This window comes from Gobio gobio (assembly GCF_949357685.1).
Source record: "Gobio gobio genome assembly, chromosome: 8".
Classification (NCBI taxonomy): domain Eukaryota; kingdom Metazoa; phylum Chordata; class Actinopteri; order Cypriniformes; family Gobionidae; genus Gobio; species Gobio gobio.
The window spans coordinates 30,233,199-30,256,027 of NC_137114.1; the positions used below are offsets into that span (position 1 = coordinate 30,233,199).

The window sequence follows — 22,829 nt, forward strand, 5'->3', positions numbered from 1 at the left end:
TAGCCTCTTTTTCTTATTTGTAGTGGAGATGAGTGGTACCCGGTGGGGTCTTCTGCTGTTGTAGCCCATCCGCCTCAAGGTTGTGCGTGTTGTGGCTTCACACATGCTTTGCTGCATACCTCGGTTGTAACAAGTGGTTATTTCAGTCAAAGTTGCTCTTCTATCAGCTTGAATCAGTCGGCCCATTCTCCTCTGACCTCTAGCATCAACAAGGCATTTTCGCCCACAGGACTGCCACATACTGGATGTTTTTCCCTTTTCACACCATTCTTTGTAAACCCTAGAAATGTTAACTTGTGCGTGAAAATCCCAGTAACTGAGCAGATTGTGAAATACTCAGACCGGCCCATCTGGCACCAACAACCATGCCACGCTCAAAATTGCTTAAATCACCTTCCTTTCCCATTCTGACATTCAGTTTGGAGTTCAGGAGATTGTCTTGACCAGGATCACACCCCTAAATGCATTGAAGAAACTGCCATGTGATTGGTTGATTAGATAATTGCATTAATGAGAAATTGAACAGGTGTTCCTTATAATCCTTTAGGTGAGTGTATAACGCTAGCCATAGGAAGTGGGTGAAAAAACATTAGCACAGTCTCAGGAACTGAAAAAAGATAAAAATTTTCATTATTTACATTACATTATATATTTTATTGTTTATTGCATTAATTTCTGTGCTCAAAGAAAGTAATGGCAGCATTCACTTCCTATAACTAGTGTTATACTTCCATACTAATTATGCACCCTTCGTTATGTTACTTTCTTCCGCCCTTATGAAGAATTTTTTTAATTTTCTTAGGGTATAACACTTGTATTTGGGGACCAGTAATGTGACCAAAATGGGATAAACACTTTTATACATTTTGTGGTCCACTCTATATATATATATGTATATACATTATCATTTCAACACTTGCAAAAGCAAAAGTTCTGGCCTTAAACTGAGAAGAACATAATGCAAAACAATGGCACCCAGACTGCCTTCAAGTACTGAGCATTTCATGAGACACGTTTACATGGTTGTAAAGGGCAGTCGTGTTCCATTGCAACTTGTGTTCTAGAATTAACTGCATGCCAGGATCTTCCCTCAGCTGTCAGAGCCAGAGTATGTGGATCTGTTTTAAACACAACCACAGGAGAACCCAAGTGGAACCTCTGATGACAGGGCCTCTCATTTTCCAACTTTTATTTGAAGTTAGTGAAACTACAGAAAGTATAAGCTCTTACTGTAAACAACACACTTACTAAACCACAGCACAAGAAAAAACCCGAAGCAAAACCTTCATGGCAACGCAACGCCGCATACAACTTATTCCTAAAAACAGTGTGACAGCTCTACAGGCTATTTTCCACACACATGAAAGTCTGGTCACTACCGCTTTGGAAAGTTTCTCCAACACTACGATTAAGATGGATTTAGCCACTGGCTCTCGATCTCACTGCTGTAATTTAAGATGACAATAATTAGTGATTTTCCAATGCTGAATCTCTAATGCAGAGTTCACAGAGGGGTTTAATTTGTGGCGAGCATTTATTGGGTGGTCTGACAAATCTAAAAAGGGTTAGAGTGATATTGTTAGAAGATCAGACAAACTCTCACACATACATGACAATGGAACATCTGCAGTCCTAAATGATTTCATCCTTCCTATGTCTGCCCAAGTTATTTTCATTTTCACACTTAGGAGTAGCATCTGCTTTAGGTGTGGCTTTGCCATCTCATTGAGTTGTAAGAAAGGAAGCAAGGGGAATGGGCCATGGCAGCGAAGGAAAAGGTCACGCTGAGATTGCGCCAATGAAAAAGAAAAACAGAGTCGGCCAGTGAATAAGACAGCGGTTAGCTATTTATGCTGTATCAGAAGACTAAACCAAGTTATGGCCCGGCCATAAACTAACCCACGCCCCAAATGAGGTGCCAAGCCACAAGAAGCATTTGCGTCAACTGGGAATACATGGAAAAGAGTGCCTTCTAATTATAGAGGCTACAAACGGAAGCGCAGAGTGATTAGGAGTTTAGGCGCTGCGGTATGTTTATCTGGGAGCTTCCTCTCCCTCACCCCGCCGCCCAGCCGCTCTCGCGCTCACCCTGGCTTTGACAGATGAGGCTTGGCCAGCTTGTTGGGACACAAGTTTGCTGATGGTACACTCTGTTCTCCAAAAGCCAGTGGAGAATGGAAACCAAGCGCTGGGGCTTTTGTGGCCTTGTCGAAATACAGGGCCTCGCAAAGAGGCGTCAGTTGGTTAGCCTGTGGGAAGCTAAATTAAAAAGAGCTTCTCTGTGCTGGTAAGCTTCCATAAAATTTCAGGAACCTGAGATGTTAAAGCAATTTTTGACACATCCTATTTATAACACCTCGTCCTCAAAGCAAAATATATATATTTATGACTTTTAACTAGACACTATGTGGGTAAATGTATATTTATGTTTCAAATTTTTAAAGAACTACTGGAATAGTTCACCCAAAACTTAAAACTTGGAAGACAAAAGAAGATATTTTGAAGAACATTTGGGTCCAAACTACATTGGACCCCATTGACTTTCAATGTATAAACAAAAAATAAATACATTTGATGTTTTCAAACGTTCCACAAAAGAAAGGAACAAATTGAGGGCAATTAAATGAAGACAACATTTTTAGAACCATCCCATACCCATTGCATCCGTTTTACATACACATGCTGGACGAAACAGAGCTTTCAGTTGGACTACAAAGTTAGCATGACATTTTAAAAAGAAAATTTCTTGCTTCAATCTGACCTGACCAGACTGTAAAACAAGATGGACGACGTTGACGTAAGGTAAATGAAGCCGCCAGTGTTCAAATATGGCGCTGACATCTTGGGTCTTAAGTCTGCGTAGTATTGGTGTAAAGTTGAGCCAAGATATCAAGGTCCCGCCAAACAGTTATGGAAATGTAGAGATTAAAATTAAAGCTCCAATCTCCTTCCGAAATTCCCGAAAAGTGACCGTGAGTGCCTCGGTGACTACATCGCTCAGAGAAGCTGTCAATCTCAGTTGTCAATCATAACATCACACCCCCGTTTTTATAGCATCAAATAACTAGCCTAAACCAAACTTATTTAAAGAACGAACACTTGAACTAACATCAGCGTGATAAAAACAGCCTAAAATGACAGATACCATGTTTGGAAAAAATGTATTTGAAGTGTAATTTGATTGTTTAGTTTGTCTATGTCCTATTACATTTCATGGAGAGGGTGGGGTTTATGAGCTATACTGCATCCAGTCACCTGGGGGCGATTGAAACGCCATGGCTTCACCTTTTAGGACTTGTGTGCCACACTTGGACCTGACCAATGAGAGGACCGTTTTACTCACATGTTGCACTGTGAAAGTGACCATGGAGGAAATGCAACATTGTAACAATGCAAGTATCTTTAAGAACAAAGCAAGTAATCCACAGGTCTGAAAACACCCTAAAATTTAACTTTTAAAATGTATGTAAATGTATGACGTTTTATTGTAAAGTATGTCCATTTTTTATTTCAAAACTTATCATACATCATCAAAAGCAGTTCACTTCCACAAGGTAGGATGGATTGCGTTCATATCAACTGCGAAACACACCGCAGTTCATATGAAACGTGCAAATTTTGCTGTTTCACAAACCGAAATTAGACACCAAATGAACTTGAGTCAACACCAAAAGTTGTAGAGTGACAATGGCTTGCTTTTTCCAAGTGTTTTGTTGTTGTCCCCTTAACAAGTCTTTAAACAAAACATCTGCTAAACTTCCGCACAGCGATGTTTTATTTCCAGAGAGTCTGAGCTATTCTCCCTGACCGACTCCGATGATCTCAGCAGCCTGACAAGTAGAGGCCAGAGAACTGAAACAAAAATATCCCTTTCAAATTACCAACACTCGCCTAAGACCTTTGAAAAAGAGGAAATCTCAAATTATAAACATGTGGATAATGCTTAAAAGGGTGGACGCTGGGAATCGGTGTGCTCTAATACCGCAGACACGAACTTTACGCGAGAAAAAAAGAACAAATAAACACATCAATCACTGTGCTTTGTCCTTGTGGCTGCCCACATTAGTTGTAAAAGCAAAACCGTGCGTGCGTGTGTGTTTGTGGTCCTTTGTGAGTCCATTGGACGGCCTGCTCTTCTGTCATGCTGCACTTGTGGAGGTGTTTATGAAAGCTGTGGAACACACACACACACACAGGGTTGCACATCTCACATCAAAGCTGCCCACTCAAGCCTGGAGCGAGCAACACTCACTTAGTCCAGAGGCCACCCTTACTTTAACCATCAGATAACAGTATGAAGGAGAGGAGGAGACCGGCATGGGTCAACATGCAGTCAATAACTTGTTAATCTTTTACAGACTAAGTGAGAACTTCTAAAAGCTGGGCTGTTTGATCCCAACCTGGAGGCGGCTTTTGTTTGTGTGTGTGTGTGTGTGTGTGTGTGGAGTTGAGGACGGGTTGGCAGATTGGGGCCTGGCGCGGCGACTGTGCAGTGTTTCGCGGTGAGCCGGGCAGATGTAATGCCGTCTCCAGTTTCCATTCCTCTGGGCGGCAGGGATGACTGCTGTGGATTCCAGAGGGGGCTTGTGAGCACGTCTCACAGGCTCGTGTGGCCAGGGATACTGTTTATCTAGGCACGTTGGTACCAAGGATATGCTCTTTAAACATGGTGTGCTGCTCCTGTGGGCATGCTGGCTTGGAGAGGCACTCAACGCTCTTAGCTACGAAACCACATCCACAATTCAATTGAGAGCTTTGAGGAAGGGAAGGGGAAAAACTAGGTGGGAGGAGGAAAAAGGTGCCCGCGGTTCATTTGATGCACATTCAAGTGTAACGAAGGAGAATGTTTATGTATTTGCTTTACAGCCATACCACCTGTAAGCGCTTGAATATTAATAGATCATAAAGGCCTTTTCTCGGCAGGAGGCAATTATTACTTAAATACAACACTTCAACGAAATTCGCCTTCTAGAGAATCAGTGTAACCAAGGTGACCACGAGGTCACATCCATTAAGAAAAGATGGAAGTGTAGGTTATCACTAGGCCCACACAGAATCTGCACACTTTCCTGAGCTGATTGTGGGGGGAAATCTGTTTAATGATGGGCATCAGTCTTTTTTTTCAAAACAAATGAGTATATTATGCGGGTATATAAAGTCATAAGTAATTAATATATATATACACATACATACATACACTATATTGCCAAAAGTCTTAGGACACCCCTCCAAATCATTGAATTTAGGTGTTCAAATCACTTCCATGGCCACAGGTGTATAAAATCTTTGTGAAAGAACGGGTCGCTCTCAGGAGCTCAGTGAATTCAAGCATGGTACCGTAATAGGTTGCCACCTGTGCAATAAGTCCATTCATGAAATTTCCTCACTACTAAATATTCCACAGTCATCTGTTAGTGGTATTATAACAAAGTGGAAGCAATTGAGAACAATAGCAAGTCAGCCACGAAGTGGTAGGCTACGCAAAATCACAGAGCGGAGTCAGCGCATGCTGAGGCACACAGTGCGCAGAAGTCAATAGCTACGGACCACCAAACTTTGTGTGGCCTTCAGATTAGCTCAAGAACAGGTCGTAGAGAGCTTCATGGGTTTCCATGGCTGAGCAGCTGCATCCAAGCCTTACATCATCAAGTGCAATGCAAAGCATCGGATGCAGTGGTGTAAAGGACGCCGTCACTGGACTCTAGAGCAGTGGAGACTTGTTCTCTGGAGTGACGAATCACGCTTCTCTGTCTGACAATCCGATAGACGAGTCTAGGTTTTGAGGTAGCAAGGAGAACGGTACTTGCCTGACTGCATTGTGCCAAGTGTAAAGTTTGGTGGAGGGGGATTATGGTGTTTGGTTGTTTTTCAGGGGTTGGTCCCTTAGTTCCAGTGAAAGGAACTCTTAATGCTTCATCATACCAAGACATTTTGGACAATTTCATGCTCCCAAATTTGTGGGAACAGTTTGGGGATGACCCCCTCCTGTTCCAACATGACTGCGCACCAGTGCACAAAGCAAGGTCCATAAAGACATGGATGAGCGAGCTTGGTGTGGAGGAACTTGACTGGCCTGCACAGAGTCCTGACCTCAACCCAATAGAACTCCTTTGGGATGAATTCGAGCAGAGACCTCCGCCAGGCCTTCTCGTCCAACATCAGTGCCTGACCTCACAAATGCACTTCTAGAAGAATGGTCAAAAAATACCGGTAAACACACTCCTAAACCTTGTGGAAAGCCTTCCCAGAAGAGTTGAAGCTGTTATAGCTGCAAAGGGTGGGCCAACTCTATATTAAACCCTAAAGATTAAGAATGGGATGTCATTAAAGTTCATGTGCATGAAAAGGAAGGCGTCCCAAAACTTTTGGCAATATAGAACATACATACACACGGCCTAAATCTAACTGGTGACTTAAGAAAATATATCGACCATAAATATGTTTTTCCGGCCAAGAAACAGTTTTTTTCTAGAAACTGTCAAGAAACAGGCAGTAATGTCACCAACATTTTAGATACCAGTGAAGATTCAAGACCACATTCCACTTTAAAGATTCCAATTTCAAGACCACAGCTAAAACTACTAGCCTAACTAATATAAATTTAAAACATTATTAAAAGACAAGTAAAAATCTGTAATAAAACAAGAACAAATAATGAAATTACAAGCAAAAGCACAAATAAATACAATATAACTAAGATACAAATGAAATAAGCAGTGCTTTTCAGGTTAAGGTAGTTTTCAGAAACAGAAATTTAATAAAGCAAATGTAAAACAAAGTTGCATTGTCTTCACTGTAAATTAATTAATTAATAAATCCTTATTAATTAATACTTAAAGTTATAAAAGTTATTCAAGCAAGAGCAGCAAGTGATTTTTTTGTCGTTTCTTTGTCTTTTTTCTTTGTCTACTGCATTTAGTTGTTTTATCAAAAAAAAAAAACTAGATAAAATTTATACTTGTTTTTTTTTTTATACTTTAGAAATGTATAGTTACAGGAAAAATGTTTTATCGTATTTGGGCTCTCTTTTTATGTAATGTTTATTTAAACAGGAAAATTAAGTGTAACAGACAAAAACTTACATTTGATATACAGTATATAATTTTTTTTTAGGACTTTGCCTCCTAAATTTTAAAACACCACCACACACCACTGGATTTGTGAGTGTGTGTGTGTGTGTGTGTGTGTGTGTGTGTGTGTGTGTGTGTGTGTGTGTGTGTGTACAGTCAAGCACTAACATTTTTACAACACCTGTAACAGTAACATGAAGATGATTTTTCTCGAGTTCTGGAGAGAAACTTTTTTTTTTTTGTTTACAAATGTGGTAGAATAAGATTTTTTACACCAGTCAGATTATCATTCTTGCGATTTTCTGCAGGCCAAATGACAACTTTATGTACCACAAAAAAAAATTTGAGGGAGGCATTTGGCGAGTGCTAATTGTGAACACTGCCTTATTATCTCTCAGTCTTTAGGTTACAATTTATGCAAGCCTGAAATCACTCTCTTAGGTTCTTGTTGTGGATCTTTCTATGGCCACAAAATGCAGTTGATGCTTGACAGCAGTACAAATCTATTTTACGCTCAGTGGTAGAAAAGCACAGTCTTCCTTGAAAAGCTTAGTCAGCCTAAAACAGGCCTTTTTGTGATTTTTAAAAGCCCCAAATAAATGAGCTAAACCACAATCTCTAGATAAGAGTCTGACTGCAGAAAGGAGGAGTATGGAAAGAGAGTAATCCTTTCTCAGGAAACAGACAGTCGCTATAATCTCTTTCCATTTCAGTGCTCGCTTTTATTTTAAAGGGTTCTGTTAGCTAATTAATCCTCTGAAACATTTACCATAGCAAATACGATTCCACAATTCTTTATGCTGCGCTTCGATGTTAATGCCCTTAATTTGAGGGATGACCTTAAGATTTTCTCAGGACAATGGATCATTCATTGCAACTGAGGTGTTTGGAAAACTAACGTCGGATGTTCCTTGGGAATCTGGTGGAACTTTTGGAAACTAAAGCCAACCGGCCAATCTAACTAATACAAAATAAAAGCCTCTGAGCGCAAAAGCATAAAGCTGTCAGCAAAAACGTGGTCCACACAGGCAATCATTCCTACAAAAACAAACTAGTAACTAGAGGTGAAGAAGAGAAGTAACTCTGCTCAGGTCAAGAGGAATGAAAGGGGGGAGATCAGGGAGGGTGTTTCCATTGAAGCCTTGAAACCAAAGCGCCTGAGCAAGGTTTTACAACTACAAACTGAGGTACAGACGCCCCAAGACGCCACTTTTACCACCTTTTGGAAACAGCATTAAAACAGCCAGGAGACAACTTTTAGCTTTTCTATTTGACAGTTAACGTCTGGATATCTTTGTTTGTTGCATTCGTTTTTTTGTTTTGTTTTGAGGGATTTTTTTCCATCTACAACATAAAATCACACGCAGTCATTTTTAGTCATTCAAGTATAAATCTTTTGGATAACACACTGGTTCTACAGGTCATCATGGCTAAAATGTCAGCTCACTTTTAGTTAAAAAAAAATAAAAAAATAAAATAGTAATTATTCTGAAAGTATTAGAACACAAACAGAGGGTCGGCCAGGGATTTTAACAGCTATTGTGGTTTAATGTATTTCAAAGATTAACAAAAAAAAAAAAAACATTGAACAAAAATCTATATGCACATCATCAGATTTCATAATGCCATTATAAAATAGAGCTCATGCTCCAGGCAAATTCCACTAATGTCCCGCTCTTCGCTTGCAATGTGCATTAAAGGCGACGTCTAAGCCTGGGCCCTTAATCCCTGCTGACTGTCCCACTGTGCTCAGGCACGGCGCAAAATGGAATGTGATACACAGTCACAGCCCCGTTAAAGAAAACACGCACACACACAAATTCACGTGCGAATCTTACCAAATGATAGTTTCTAAACCAAATTAACAAGCTTTTTCAAAGAAGCAGAGGAGTTCAGATCCATCCTTAATTGCTACCTCTGTGAAGATATGGCTTATTACAAACTGAAGGAAAAACACAGAATTGCATGTCGCGGGCTTTCATCTTGCATATCAAACTTAGATACATTGACTCAAATGAAATGAAGAGTCAAATGAAAAGTCTAACAAAACTTTCCCCAAGCAAGTTTTACTTGAAAGGTACAGCGGGCACCAAAAATCTGAAAAGTCTTTTCTCTCTCTAAAAATGTTTGTTGACAGCAGCAATAAAGCTGGCACAGACTCCACAAGAAAAATCTAGAAAATGTTCCAAAGAGAAGCAAGAACATATTTTCATACATATGTTCAGCGTCACAAATTTCCTCACTTTATTTAACAATTGAAAATAGTGCAGCATTCTAAATATCCCCACCCCCCACCCCTCCCTCCCTAGTTTATCAAACTAGGCTTTTCTTTCAATTTTCTTCTCTGGGTGTTTGGGAGTGGGTGCTAGAAAGGCCACATCCGCAACAGACAAACAGGCTCTTCAGATCACCCTTTCCCTTTAAGAGCCCGCAAGCAAACACTTGCCAGATGAACTGGGCTAAACTAAGCTGCCTCGCAAGAGCAGATTCCTTGATGCTTATCAGTTCCGTGATTGAGTGGAATTACAGCGAGTCTCATGGGCCGTGAGACCTGTCCACCCTCGCACTGCACGCGAACGTGCCCTTACACCAATCGCTTACTTGGTTCTCGATTAAGACCAGTTTAGCATTTAGTTTAGTTTAAACTTTGTAGAAAAGATCCTGAAAGAGGAGAGGAGGGACCAGGAGAGGACAAGGAGTGAAAAACAGATACTCTGGCTAAAGTGAGTCCTGTGCGCCGCTGTTCGGAGCAGCATCCTTTAATTATGCGCCTATGAATAGAAGCTCCAACACCACAGAACAAGCGCCAGCTACCCAACTGGCCGCCATGTTCTACCCTCGCCCTTTTGTTTTTCGTCCAACACACACTGTTGAGTTGGATTTCTTACATAAGTGCTTTCGATTTTTTTTCTTCGGTGGAGGTTTGCACGTTCCAGTCAATGTCAAGACACCACACTGTTTCTTTTCAAGTCTGCCTTTTCCCTCTCTGAAATCAAAACCGTCCGGATGGAGTTGCGGTCGGCCCTGAGGCCAGAGTGACACTTTCCAGTGGCTTTAACATAGTTAATTTTGGACAAGTCAGGCTAGGCGAACGAGGCTAAACTTCTCACTTTTAAAAAAAAAAAAATCAAGCCGCCATTCACGTTCCTTCACAGTGCTGAGAGGGCATTTCTTGCAAATCTCAAAAAGCTGTTTTTGATCATGTGTTAATGATGTCAAAAACGTAAATTACAGCATGGATGCGAACACCGGTCTCTGGGAATACTCAGCCTGACCTTATTAGTCAGCATATCTAGAGACTCTTTTCTGTATCAAGGACGACAGGGATTTCTTCCAGCCTTCCTGGTGCCAAACAATTTCATAACTCAAAACAATTATTATAGCCCCTTCGATTTATGCCCGAGCAAATGAGGTGATAACAGACACATCCCATTATTTCTGAATAAAGCTGACAGGTGAAGGTTAAACTGTTTGAAGTTTACAGCACCCCGCTGTTATCTCAAACAAGTTGCCCCAGAGCACTCTCCACATGAGGGCAGAGGACGCCTGACAAAAGGCCATGCTGGGGGCTCAGCACTCGAGGGACCGGGGCTGGGGCCTCCCTGGGCCGAGACAATCTTCAGTGAAAGAGTAACCAAAAACATTACACCAACCATTCACAAGAGCGAACCCAAAGTTATGAAAGTTCAGGACTCATCAATAAGTGTTTTTCAGTTACGCTGGTTAGATTTGTACTTGCCTTTTCAATAATTTCACTGACCCAATTAAATCTATAAAATATATAACCGTTCAAAAGACTGGGGTCTCTAAGATTTTATTTTGAAATAAATTCATACTTTTAATCAGCAAGGGTGCATGAAAAGACATTTATAATGTTACAAAAATGTTTAATTTCACATAAATGTTCTTTTTTTAACTTTCTATTCATCAGAGAAACCTGGGGTAGCACAACTGTTTTCAACATTGCTAGTAATAAGAAATGTTTTTTGAACAGCAAATTAGCATATTAGTATGATTTCTGAAGGATTATGTGACACTGAAGACCGGCTTAATGATGCTAAAAACTCTGAAAAATGTTGGCCTTGGTGATCATGAGAGACTTTTTGTAAAAACATTTGTGTGTCAGAAAGAAATATATTTTGTTTAGAAAATATATAATTAAATACAACAACTTTCTGAAAGCTATAAATTCACAACCACACTTTTGCTGTAAAATACGACTTGAACATTTCACACCGTCCTTATTAAGCACATCATTCACATAATTCTCTATTGACCCTCTGTAGGATTTCAGATCAATATGACGGTTGTTTGGTCAAATTTGTTTTTACAGAGACCTTCAATTCTTTGATTGGAAAGAAAAACACACATTTGCACTAATATTTGCAGAAGTAATGTCCCTGAGCAGGCCTTGATTATTGACTGTATGTTTGCTTTGCTCTGCGATCCATAGCACTTTTCTCTAACTGACTGAAGATAAAAGGACTTCAGGGCTGAGAGTCCCAGTGCAGTTGTGGTGTTGGGACACTGACTTCACCTACACCTTCTGCTCTACACATGCTAATGGGGAAAAGGTGACTTACTACTTTGAGGTCTAAAGGTTAACCAATAGCGCCACCTAGAGACAAACAAGTTATGTCCAAAGCCAGGTCAGAGTACAATCTAATTCAAACGGTCTAATTCACTGCATTTTCTTCCCTCATCTTAAATCAAAATGCAGAATGCAATAACACAATGATGCTGAAAAAACAAGGGAGAGAACATGGACAAAAACATGGGGCTTCCAAACCAAGAATAAAGAAGTTATACATTAGCATAAAAACTAGAAGAAAACAAAGCCTTTACCTAAAGAAAAAAAATATTGCTCAGAACTTACTCTTTAATAGATGATAACTATTGATATTGATCACTTTAAAAAACGTGCCAAGCTAAAAATGTCAAAATATTTAGTGGTCTTTTAATGGTCTTAACCACTTTAATCACAAATAACTGGTCAGTAACTTAGCAAGAATTGAACAAATAATGTAGATAAAGAAAGTTTGCATAGAATGACCTTCCCATTTGTTTTCTTTAAATGTTAAAGCCATGTGCAGACAGCTTTTTACGGGAAGAAGAGTCAGCGTTGTTCCACTCAATGATGATGGCTTCAAACTGTTCATGAGCATTTAAAAAATGTCTCCCAGTTAGAGTTAAATGCAAGACCAAATATTCACTATTCACTACAAAACTGGACTCCAACAAGGCCACTTCTTGGTTTATCTTTGTAATTTGGACAGGAGCATTGTCTTGTTGAAAAATAACATCTGATCATTCCTCTTGAGAACTTTTCAATTGTGGGAAACAAGTAATTCTGCAATATTCTCCTGTTTTTCCAAAGCATTAAATTACTTTTCACAGTGTAAGTAGCTCACCAATACAAGCAGCTATAAAAAGACACTTCCTCCATGCATCACTGTGGTAAAGATGCATGTATTATTATATTTATCAGCAGATTTTCGAGGACACCATTCTGGAGCATCACAACACAATTCAAGTTTCATTGTGATTCATCACTCCACACACAACTTCCCATATTCTGCCAAAAACTAAATTCTGTCTTTGATGTTTTTTGAGACAGAAACTGCTTTATAAGTAGTGCATTTGCTTAGATTTTTGCTAATTTCCTGACCAATAATTTGTGGTCAAGACAATTAAAAGCTTGATGTTTAGCCATTTTGGGCTTGGTCCATTTTTTTGCCCATGAGCATACTGAATGAAAAAAAGAAAAACTCCTAAAATAGAAATAAAAATCAATTGAAACCAAAGAGACAATGACAATAACAGTACAGTGCTACAATTATAATAAAATAACCTACAAATCAAACAAAAATAAAATGCAATTAAAATGTAGTACAAAGTGAATGTCAACACTGTTTCATAATTTATTTTTTTAAATATGAATTAAATGAATCAATCAAAAATTATAAGTTATATGTATTTGCTCTTAACAACTCTTTGCATAAATCCTCTTTATAATATCACCGCTCCCAAGCTCAATCATGGCTCACATGCCCGAGATTTGTGGCATGGCTTGCGATCTGTTCAATATTGTGCGGTTGAGGCAGAACATCCACCAGAAATGTTTTCATCTACGAAGATATGCAACATTTCCTTATAATCTTTCAGTAACACGATGCACAAAACATCTGAACCCAGAGGTGTAGACACAATAACTCATCATTAATGGAGTCTCCCAGTGTTCGTTAGTAAGAACAGATATGTTAAGATTTTACTTAGAGCAATGGCTATCAGCAGCTTTCAGCACCTTCTTATTAGAAGGGCCCTCAATCTGCAACACACACCTCACAATGAGCCACTGTGACTGGACTGGATATCCGGAGAAACAAACATGACTATATGTAAAATTAAAAAGTGATCAGATAACTGCCTCTCACAATGAGCCAAGACGCTAGTTCAAGGTCAGGTTGAGGACATTCCAGCCTTGGTTTTACTGTATTTTTTTTATAAAATCCAAGAAATGGTTAGAGCCATCATGGCCTAGTGCTCCAGACACATCGAGTCATGATGCTCAAGCAGACACAGATTCGAAAACTGCCTGCATAATGTCCTGATCCTATCCCCCACCCCAAAAAACTTAATTGAATAAGGTGCAAAATGTAACAGATAGTGAATAACAGCCCTCATGATGACTAAAGCATGTTGTGACGTGGCTGACTAAATGTTCTAAGAGTTATGAACCCGTCCTAAGCCTTCTGAATAGAGCGAGGACATTACAGCTCTTCTCATCTTTAAGAGTTGAAACTGTACCCATTCAGTGCTTGGGGTATTTCATCAAAAAGAGAAAGCCCTCGGGGCTTTGTCACCTCAATACACTTCAGGAGAGACAGACATGAACAGGATCAATGAGGACTAAATATTCCACTACGTGTTAAAGAGAGACAAGAGGAGGAAAGAGAAGGATGGATAGAGAGGAAAAGAAGGGAAACATGACAGTGACTGATGTGCTAGGGGGCAGTTTCTCCAGAAGATACACAAAGGCTGCTTTTCAGAACAACAGATCTCACATGATCTCAAGGGCCAAGCAGACAGGAACGCTTAGGGAACAAGATGAGGTTACATGCAAAAAGGTGACATGACTAACACCGCCATCTCCTTCTCAAATGGACGGTATTTTACAGTTTTGTATCATTCTATTTTGCCCATGAAGTCCACTTATAATATAAGACGAGCCTTCCTCCACCAAAAAGTCAAGCTCTTGCTGCACTATTGTCCACCCTCAGAATTAAAGGAATAGTTCACCCCAAATTTTATATTTTGTACATTATTTATTTTTGTATAACCTCAAAAGATTCAGAATATATGCAAGAGTCCAATCCTCTTCTATTACATAGGAAAAAGCAGTCAACATTCCTATTTAATACATACGATTGTGTTTCATTTAAGCAAGAAACCATACATGTTTGGAACAAGTAAAAGATAATAGAATCTTAATTTATAGGTAAACTATATCTTTACACAGGCTGCTTCTATACCTTTAAGACTTCTAAATAAATTAGCACTGTTATGATTGGCTAACCCCCATGTATAAGTGCCATTGCAGCGTGGTCTAAATGGTCTGGTTTGACTGGGTAGTGAACAGAATGCATCTGCATTGTAATTCAATGTTTTCATTCAAAAAGGCGAGGAACATCCACAATGTGTACCCTTTAAGACCATGTAAGCGGCTGCCACACAAGTGCCTGGAGTTTTGTGCTTTGGTAGCACTCAGTGAGGCATCACAATGAGGTGTTCACTTACCACTCGGGTTAAACGCCATGCAGGATATAGGCTTATCATGTGCTGGAAAATGTGCAATCACTCCTTCTCCATCAGAATCCTCACTAACAAGAACCTGAAACATACACACAATAAAGCTACAGTAAGTTGATGAAGCCACATAAATAAAAGCTGACTTCTTGTTTACCTCACGTCTCAAGTGTTTTAGGCGCATAGCTGGTCATTGGCTCTACAATGGCCTGTGCAATCTGATCTTCACAGTTACATAAGATTTAATCAGTTAAACAAAGATGCGTTTTGGCATTTTGTTTAAAACAAAGTGCGTTTTAAGTTGTGCTCGAATAGCAAAAAATGGGCTGAAAATGTTTCCACGTCTTTTTTTATGATCATCATCCATTCCCCATCATGTCATTCAACCCTGAGCATGTTGCCCTCTTGCGGGTGCTTAACAATTATCCTTGTGTCTACTTTAATCCACACTGGAAGATTTTAGCTTTAAATGACGTATGGTCGGCAAAATAGTTTCATTATGGAATTCAAATATATTTGACTAAATTTTTAAAAGATGTCTGCAAATATTTTGGTGTGTTTTATGAACACGGCTTCAAAGAAAGTAAGACTAACCCACATGACCGCTGTGATCAATGTCCATATTCTGCCAAAGCCCACAGCGCAACAGTATTGTATCAGACAGGAAGAAAAAGTGACATGCTGAAAGAGTTAAAACAAACACAGGAGGAGGAAACTCTATAGTGTCTCTTCACGTTTTGATACCCAAAAGAGATTAATAGCTCCCAGTTAAAAAGAACCGTAATGTGAATCCGTAATTCATCCCTGTTTGTACATTACTACAAGAAAATAAAAGAAAATGAGGGATAGAGAATGTTAACCTTTTCTTTATTTACTCAATAAACCAAATATAAAATAAACGAAAAACAATACAAAACTCAAAATTGTGTAAATATAAAAATTCAATATACATTTTGAAATAGCCTATCAAACTTGAAAGCAAGAAAGAAAGAAAAAGGAGAGTGTGTTGCTCATAAGGGGCTATTCTCTGGTCAGTGGTCCTCTGTTAAGTTTGCTCATGAAAGAGATTATAACTAAGCCCAGACATGAGACAGCCGGAGAGAAGAGTGATAAATCTAGCAGAGTGTTGCATTAAGGAGCAAGGCAGCTTTTAATAGGATCCAGTCCAAACAGAAAACAGCCTTGCTCTAAAACCCAGACATTTATTTCAGACTGCAAAAAAATGCCCCTGTGACACAAACCAGATCGCTTTTATTGGGAGCAAAAAAAAAAAGACAATGTTGTTCTGTACAGGAATATACTATTGCTTCAGGAAAGTATTTGTGTGTGTGGATAGATCCGAAGAGCAAATAAACTTGCAGGAAACACAGAACTGAGAGGAGATGATGAAGATCAGGGAGGTAGGGGCGTGTCCCCTGATACTGGGAGTGGGGGAGATGGGGAAAAAACAGAAGAGAAAATGCCAAGACCACTGCTGGAGTCACGGAAGAATGGCATTGACAGTAAATTCCGCAAATCTGTTTTGTGTGAACACCGAAACCATAACTAGTCTGCTTTGGGAGGAGCGCAGCTTCTTGCAAGGGTTGGCTTTAAATAAATGCAGGAAAACCTCTCTTAGAAAGTGTTGACTCTGGCAAAACAGTGTGATATAGGTGAATAAATAAGCAAAATAAATCACACCTTTAAATGAGAGTAACATGTTAATCGGGTCACGGTAGACTCTCAAGGGAATCGAAGGTTAAACTATCATATTTTAACAGCCCACTAAATGGGAGGATATATTTACATGGGTCAGAATCAATAGGATAGCAAAACCTGTTCCAACTGAACCTCTCTCCAAGTAAAAATCCTTGAACAGGAGAACTGCAAATATTACAGCTAGTTAAACTGAGTGCTCTAATAAAGTGATCATGTGTCACACACCTACAAGTCCTCTTTTAACACACATTCAGGCCTTGGTGGAAAAGGAAAAGGACGGTTAGACCTTTTCTGTAATGCTCATGCAATGACCTGCCTGTGATCTCATGCTAAAAGGCTACGGTTGTGCCAGCCAAGGGGGAAAGAGCCACAGGAAGTGGCTAAATCATGAGATCAGGAGACTGCGGCCTGGCACGGAGTCTGTGAACGAACGGTGGAGCATGTGCTCTTATGACAAGGTGATGACAAACCCCTTGGGCCACAAGAAGCTCTAATACTGAATGAGTTATGAATGGGATTAATGGATTATTTATCTCGAAGAAAAGAGGAATGAATCTGGGTTCTTGAGGATCAAGGTCACATGGGTGAAGAAAGTGCTAGAAATCTCATCATTCACAGACCTCCATCCCTGGTCAAAACCGTACTGATAATGCTGTATAAGTGAACATTGCTTACCTGTCCTTCTCCCACAGAGTGTGTGTCTATGATGGTGACCACGCCAGGTTGGTGAGGGCTGCGGCGGGTGCCACTGTGGGCAGTCCCCTCCTCGTCAGGCACCCCTGATGGCATCGTACCAGCAAGCTGGGTCACAACCTTACCCACCATGGTCAGGCCCGTCTTCAACGTCTGAACGACAGAGACACAACATTACAAATAGTGATTTATGACAGCGATACATTTTTTTACCATAAGAAATAAACCTACATTTCCTGAACTGAAACCAAAAAGAATTAAATTAGGGTAATTGAACTCCGTATGCTATTCAAGGTGTTCAAGGAGCTCAGATGATAAATTAAACCAGTTGTGGTAAAGTTTTTTGGCAACAAGCTGCACCTCTATATTTTAGCCCAAAATTTTAAAGGTGCAATATGTAGGATTTTTGCAGTAAAGCATCCAAAAACCACTAGGCCAGTGTTATATATTTTGTTCAGTCGAGTACTTACAATATCCCAAATGTTTTCAACTATTTGTAAATTGTGAGAAAATTGCAGTTTTAACCAAGGAACCTGGGAGTCGTCTGTCAATGGCGTCATATCCGCGTTACCCTCTGTTTCCGCTTTTACTGTCGTAGAAATCATGGCAACAGACGTGGACAACTGCATAATGTCTCGCGGAACGCTGTTGTAGTTTCGTTCAAACATTATGGACCATGGCAAGCAGACTTTGGAACAAAATGAGAAATCAAAAGAGGACCTCGTTTTCGTTTCCGAGATGATGAGAGCTTCGCAAAAAAATTGGACTTGACAGAGATGCCGTTCTTGCATGTGCTTTATTAGACAGGTGAGCAAATGAACATAAAAATAAATCAATGTTAAGTAGCTCAACCCGATGAAATATTAGAATATCATCAGTATTATGTTCTCATGTTGATGTAGCTTATGCTAGTCTCATACAGCCAACAAACTAACACACAGAATAACATTATAACTTTCAACTTACACAAATGCAGTTTAGAAAGTGTAGACCAAGTGAAAAAGCAGTGTTTATTCACAATTTTAATTTGTTGAATAAACTGACCTGTATGAGTAGTAATTCAGCACTTGTGGGTAGTTCGGTAGAATGAAATGTCCTCATTTCTTTATATCCCATGGGACTGATATGTGTCAATTATTAGTAAATCGCACCCTGCTTCATACCACAGTCATGTTAAAAAACATGAATGTATCACTCATCCATAAACATTATTTCCCCATAAACATAACTAGATCCATCGGTATAACGACTAGTTCCATGACTCCACAGTCATTCATCAATCTACGCCTTTGTTATTGTTTTAAAGAGGTTAGCAAACCCTAGCGGCAAAAAAAATACACATTGTAGCTTTAAGTGCTAGTTAGTAATAAGTGCAGGTCAGTGTTTTGGTCAATGGCTGAAACCAAAAAATGCATATCTTTTTCCGAATAATTTCGGCTGACGAAAGTGGTCAGTACCTTGGGGACATTTTCTACTAACATTTATCGTATGGAAACATAATATTTAATCATAATTTTGAACAAAATGTGGAATAATTTTATGCTTTTTTTTAAGTAACAAAAAAATATTTTTTTGTTTTATGATTACATAATTCATGCAATGGGTTAAAAGACAAAAAACATTTCATTCTGCAACAGTTGTGCTAGCCAACTATAAGTTCTATTGCAACACTCAAATCAATACCGCAAACAATGTTCCCACATCCAGAGATTTTGTTGAGCAATGACCTAAAAAACATGTTTGCATCAAGTGTTGTTTGAGGCAATGTCAACAGACAGGTGTGTAAGTTAGCCGTGTAGGCTAACGGTTAGCGTTTGTGTGAGTGTGTACTCATAGATATGAGCTGAGAAGAGATGTCCGAGTTCTGGCACAGCAGTCGGTGTCTGCCACCAGCCGGTCGCCCCCTCCCCTTGCCAGCCCTGATCAATGGGGACTGTTTGGATTAGCACTAAAAACTCTAACTGCAGTGATTAGAAAACACATTAGTGTTGATCAATTAGGAGGCAAACGCTTCTCTTAATAATTGATGGGGCAAAGCAATTTACACACAGTCAGTTAGTGGGCTTGTCAGAGCATTCTCCAAAGGGCCCAACAAACACAGGCGCCACGAGGTATTGACGCTGCCGCTTGGCCTGAATGCCTGATTAAGCTCTCCGGGGCCTTGGCAGACAGACACACACATACAGCAACGCTCACTCCATTAAGTGAGAACTAGAGGAGACCCTACTTAAGCTGTGCTATCCACTTACCCCAAACACAGTTCACAGCAGCAGAGGTCTGAAAACAGAACCCTGGGGCACCCCGCTCACGCAGACTTGTGGCTGGCACAATGACATCTCTCTTTTGGTCACATCGCGCTCATTTACACAATCTGTGCCTTGCAAGAATTCAATTTTGCAAAAGGTGCCCTCCCCCTCCTTTTGTGATTGTGTTACAGGATTGATGGGAGATGGCCCCCTGGCCCCCAGACGGCCGCACTCAGAGCCACTCAGCACAGGGACTGTGTGTCAGAGTGGAGGAGATGGTTATAAATCACAGCCCCGTCTGCAGACGGCCTGTCTGCGTATCAAGGCTTTTTTAACCTTGTTTTCCTCCCTGCTAACCTTTGCTGTGCTCCTTTTGATGTATACTGCCATTAAGGCTAATGGCACTTCTCTCACGTAAGCCGTTAGCGCTCGTTAGGCAGTGATCAGGCCGGCGGCCGGGGAATACAGATGTGGGCTTAATAAATCAATTAAGCAACCAGGAGAGGAGACTGGAACCATATGAAAGGTTAAGCACCAAGGTTCTGGCACCACTAAATGAACTCTAGTGAGTCTCTGAATCACAGAGGACTACGTCGAGAACGCTCTGGGATGCTATATGGTGAATAAAGTGAGCGCAACAGCACACATTATGAGCTTCATTTAGAGCAGAGCAAACAGGAAGGAAAGCATGGCTGAACACAAATAAGTGCAAAAAACACAAGAGCAAGAGCCACACTTAACAGAGATTTAAGCTGTATGGTTTGATTTCTTGCCTTGTAATTAATTATCATTAATTAATGTGCTCTACGGTTTTAAATCAACATTAAAAAGTTTGGCCAGAGTAAATGCTAAAATAAACACAACATTTCATCACCATGTTGAATGAGTTTTATAAGCAGTGGGGATCCTCAGCACAACATGCCAACTGTGCACCAACAGTTATAAATGTCAGATTTGACCAAAGAATGTCTGGCTTTAATCTAATAAAACAAAACAATGCTCATAAGAAAAAGAAGTCTCTCAGCAAGACACAACTGAAATAATATGTGCATAAATTGTGGCACAAGTGTGGACAAAGTATCTGCTGATCAATGTGTGGACAAAAGTGTGTCAATGTGACCCCAAAAAGTATTTGGACACTAAACTCACACTCAAAATGTATGGACTTCACTTGATTAGACACAAATGAATAAACCATGTGGCATAGGTGTGAAAATACTTTTGGAGGCCACTAATACACATGTGTTGAAGACAGTGGTAAAAAAGAGTGAACTCACTTTAGCGGCACTGATGACAGTGGCAGTGTAGGACTGGGCATTATCTCCACAGGCCCCACCACGGGACTGATGACACCGGATCAGCTACACACACACACAAACAGAGACAGAACAGAGTCACATTATCATCCAGAACCTTTCAGCTCCCCAGCACTCATTAACCCACAGAGGCCTGTCACAGCCCGCGCCAGGACGTCTGCAGGCGGGCACGGTGAGTAAGAGGAGGAGGAGGATGCCATTAGGACAACAAACAGTTCTTCAGCCCCATTCTACGGCGCACTCCCTCTAGGGTCCCTGTCCCAGACCTATTCAACACTTCAGCTGCCATTGGCCAGAAACTCATTACCTTTGCCCAGACACACTGTCCCATCTGTCCATTATTAGGCAGCAACTGGCCTCTCTAAGGCAAACAAACCGCACCCATTACATAAATGGCGGTGAATCAAGGGTCTACTTAATAATAATATGTCATATTATATTGTTAGCTCCTATATGACACACATTGCCTTTATAATGATATGTGCAATTCGTAAGAAATAAAAACATTTATAATGCGACTGCAGTTTGATTTAGGACTGTGCAAAGCAACACATTTTCAGCAACAATTCAGTCTGAAGGAAGGCCAAAATTATTAGGCCGATCAGAGGTGCTGCTGGGAGTTCAAACAGGGCATGTTCTTGTGTTCAAATACATCTGGATAGAGCACAACGGAATGTATAACTAATTAATAAATACAATTTTTTTTATTCAAAATTCAAAAATTTAAGTTTACAGAGTTTCAGTGACAGCGCTACAATAAACTACTATATATAAATGTTGAATATAATGTATAATAATGCAATTGGGGAATATTTGTGGGTACTGATAATGCCAAAATGTCTGATTTTACCTTAAAAAGGGGCCTACATTATTTTAAATATATGTAATCAGTGAGTGACAGTGTGCAAGCATATGAGTCTAACATAATTCTGTATTTTCAGCATCAGAATCACTATTGTCTTGTGCTTTGAGGACCAGGACCAAGTCCAAGCCTATTTAAGTCGACCCCTGGCTTGAAGTATCACAATGGTATGGTATCGTATTGTGAGTTCAGTATCATGAAATGTCTCTAATATATAAAACCTAGGGCTGGTTTCACAGACAGGGCTTAGATTAAGCTCGGATTAGGTCTTAGTTTAATAAGGACATTTAAGTAGCTTTTATAAATGTGCCTTAAAAAACATTACTGGTGTGCATCTTGAGACAAAACAATGGCACTGACATATTTTAAGAAAAGCCCTCAAATATGCATTTTAGTCTGGGACTAGGCTTAAGCCTTGTCTGTGAAACCAGGGGGCTAGCTTGTTATCTTTCTGAAAAGTAGTGTTTAAGATGCATATAGAGTTTTTAAATATTTGGTGTTTGTACTACCTTATTCTCAGCATAGGCCAACCACCGGCTTCCCAGAGCTATAGGGTTGAGGTTAGGACCAGGACAGGGATAGCAGCCTGCAACCAAAAAAGAGATAAACTAAATGACAGCACAAAAAGACATAAAAAATCCATCATAGCAGCATCTTGCCCAGGACTGTGTTTTACTAGAGCTTAGGGTTAGAGTAATACCAGAGGTTAAATAAGGGGTATGGCATTTTGCGACAGTAGAATGGCTCCTCAGCTTATTAACTGCCAGACAGATTGACCCATGAGAGCAATACAGCCATAGAATCCGTACCGATCCCACATGCCATGATAATGTAGCCGTACATCACATGTGGGACACATACAAACAGAGCAAACACGCAAGCAAATGCAAATCAGATAAGGTTTTATTAAACTAAAACCTAATAAACAAGCACAGAAATACCAAACTTCTTTAGCCGCCCTCGCACACGGAAAGGTTACGCAAGTGCATATCACAGTGTGAAGTGTGCTGACAGTAATTTATAGCATGGAGTGAATATAAAATATATGCAGACAGTAATTTAGGGTGTAGAGCCAGGATCTGAAACTCGGGTGAATGGGGCTTGAGGTAAGCCACAAGCACAGTAACGTAAAAGTCTT

At 40.0% G+C, this 22,829-nt stretch overlaps 1 protein-coding gene across 7 annotated transcripts in view; it reads right to left on the reverse strand.

Moving 5' to 3' along the window:
• The window catches only part of bcas3 (BCAS3 microtubule associated cell migration factor), a 260,966-nt gene that overhangs the window by 207,299 nt on the left and 30,838 nt on the right, over positions 1–22,829 (reverse strand). For all 7 annotated transcript variants that reach the window (XM_079824037.1, XM_079824039.1, XM_079824042.1 and 4 more), the window contains 4 exons: positions 22,201–22,277; positions 20,791–20,874; positions 17,250–17,420; positions 14,868–14,961 (listed from right to left, as the gene is read on the reverse strand). In XM_079824037.1, the coding sequence (XP_079680163.1) occupies positions 14,868–14,961; positions 17,250–17,420; positions 20,791–20,874; positions 22,201–22,277 (426 nt within the window). The remainder of the gene's footprint in view (positions 1–14,867; positions 14,962–17,249; positions 17,421–20,790; positions 20,875–22,200; positions 22,278–22,829) is intronic.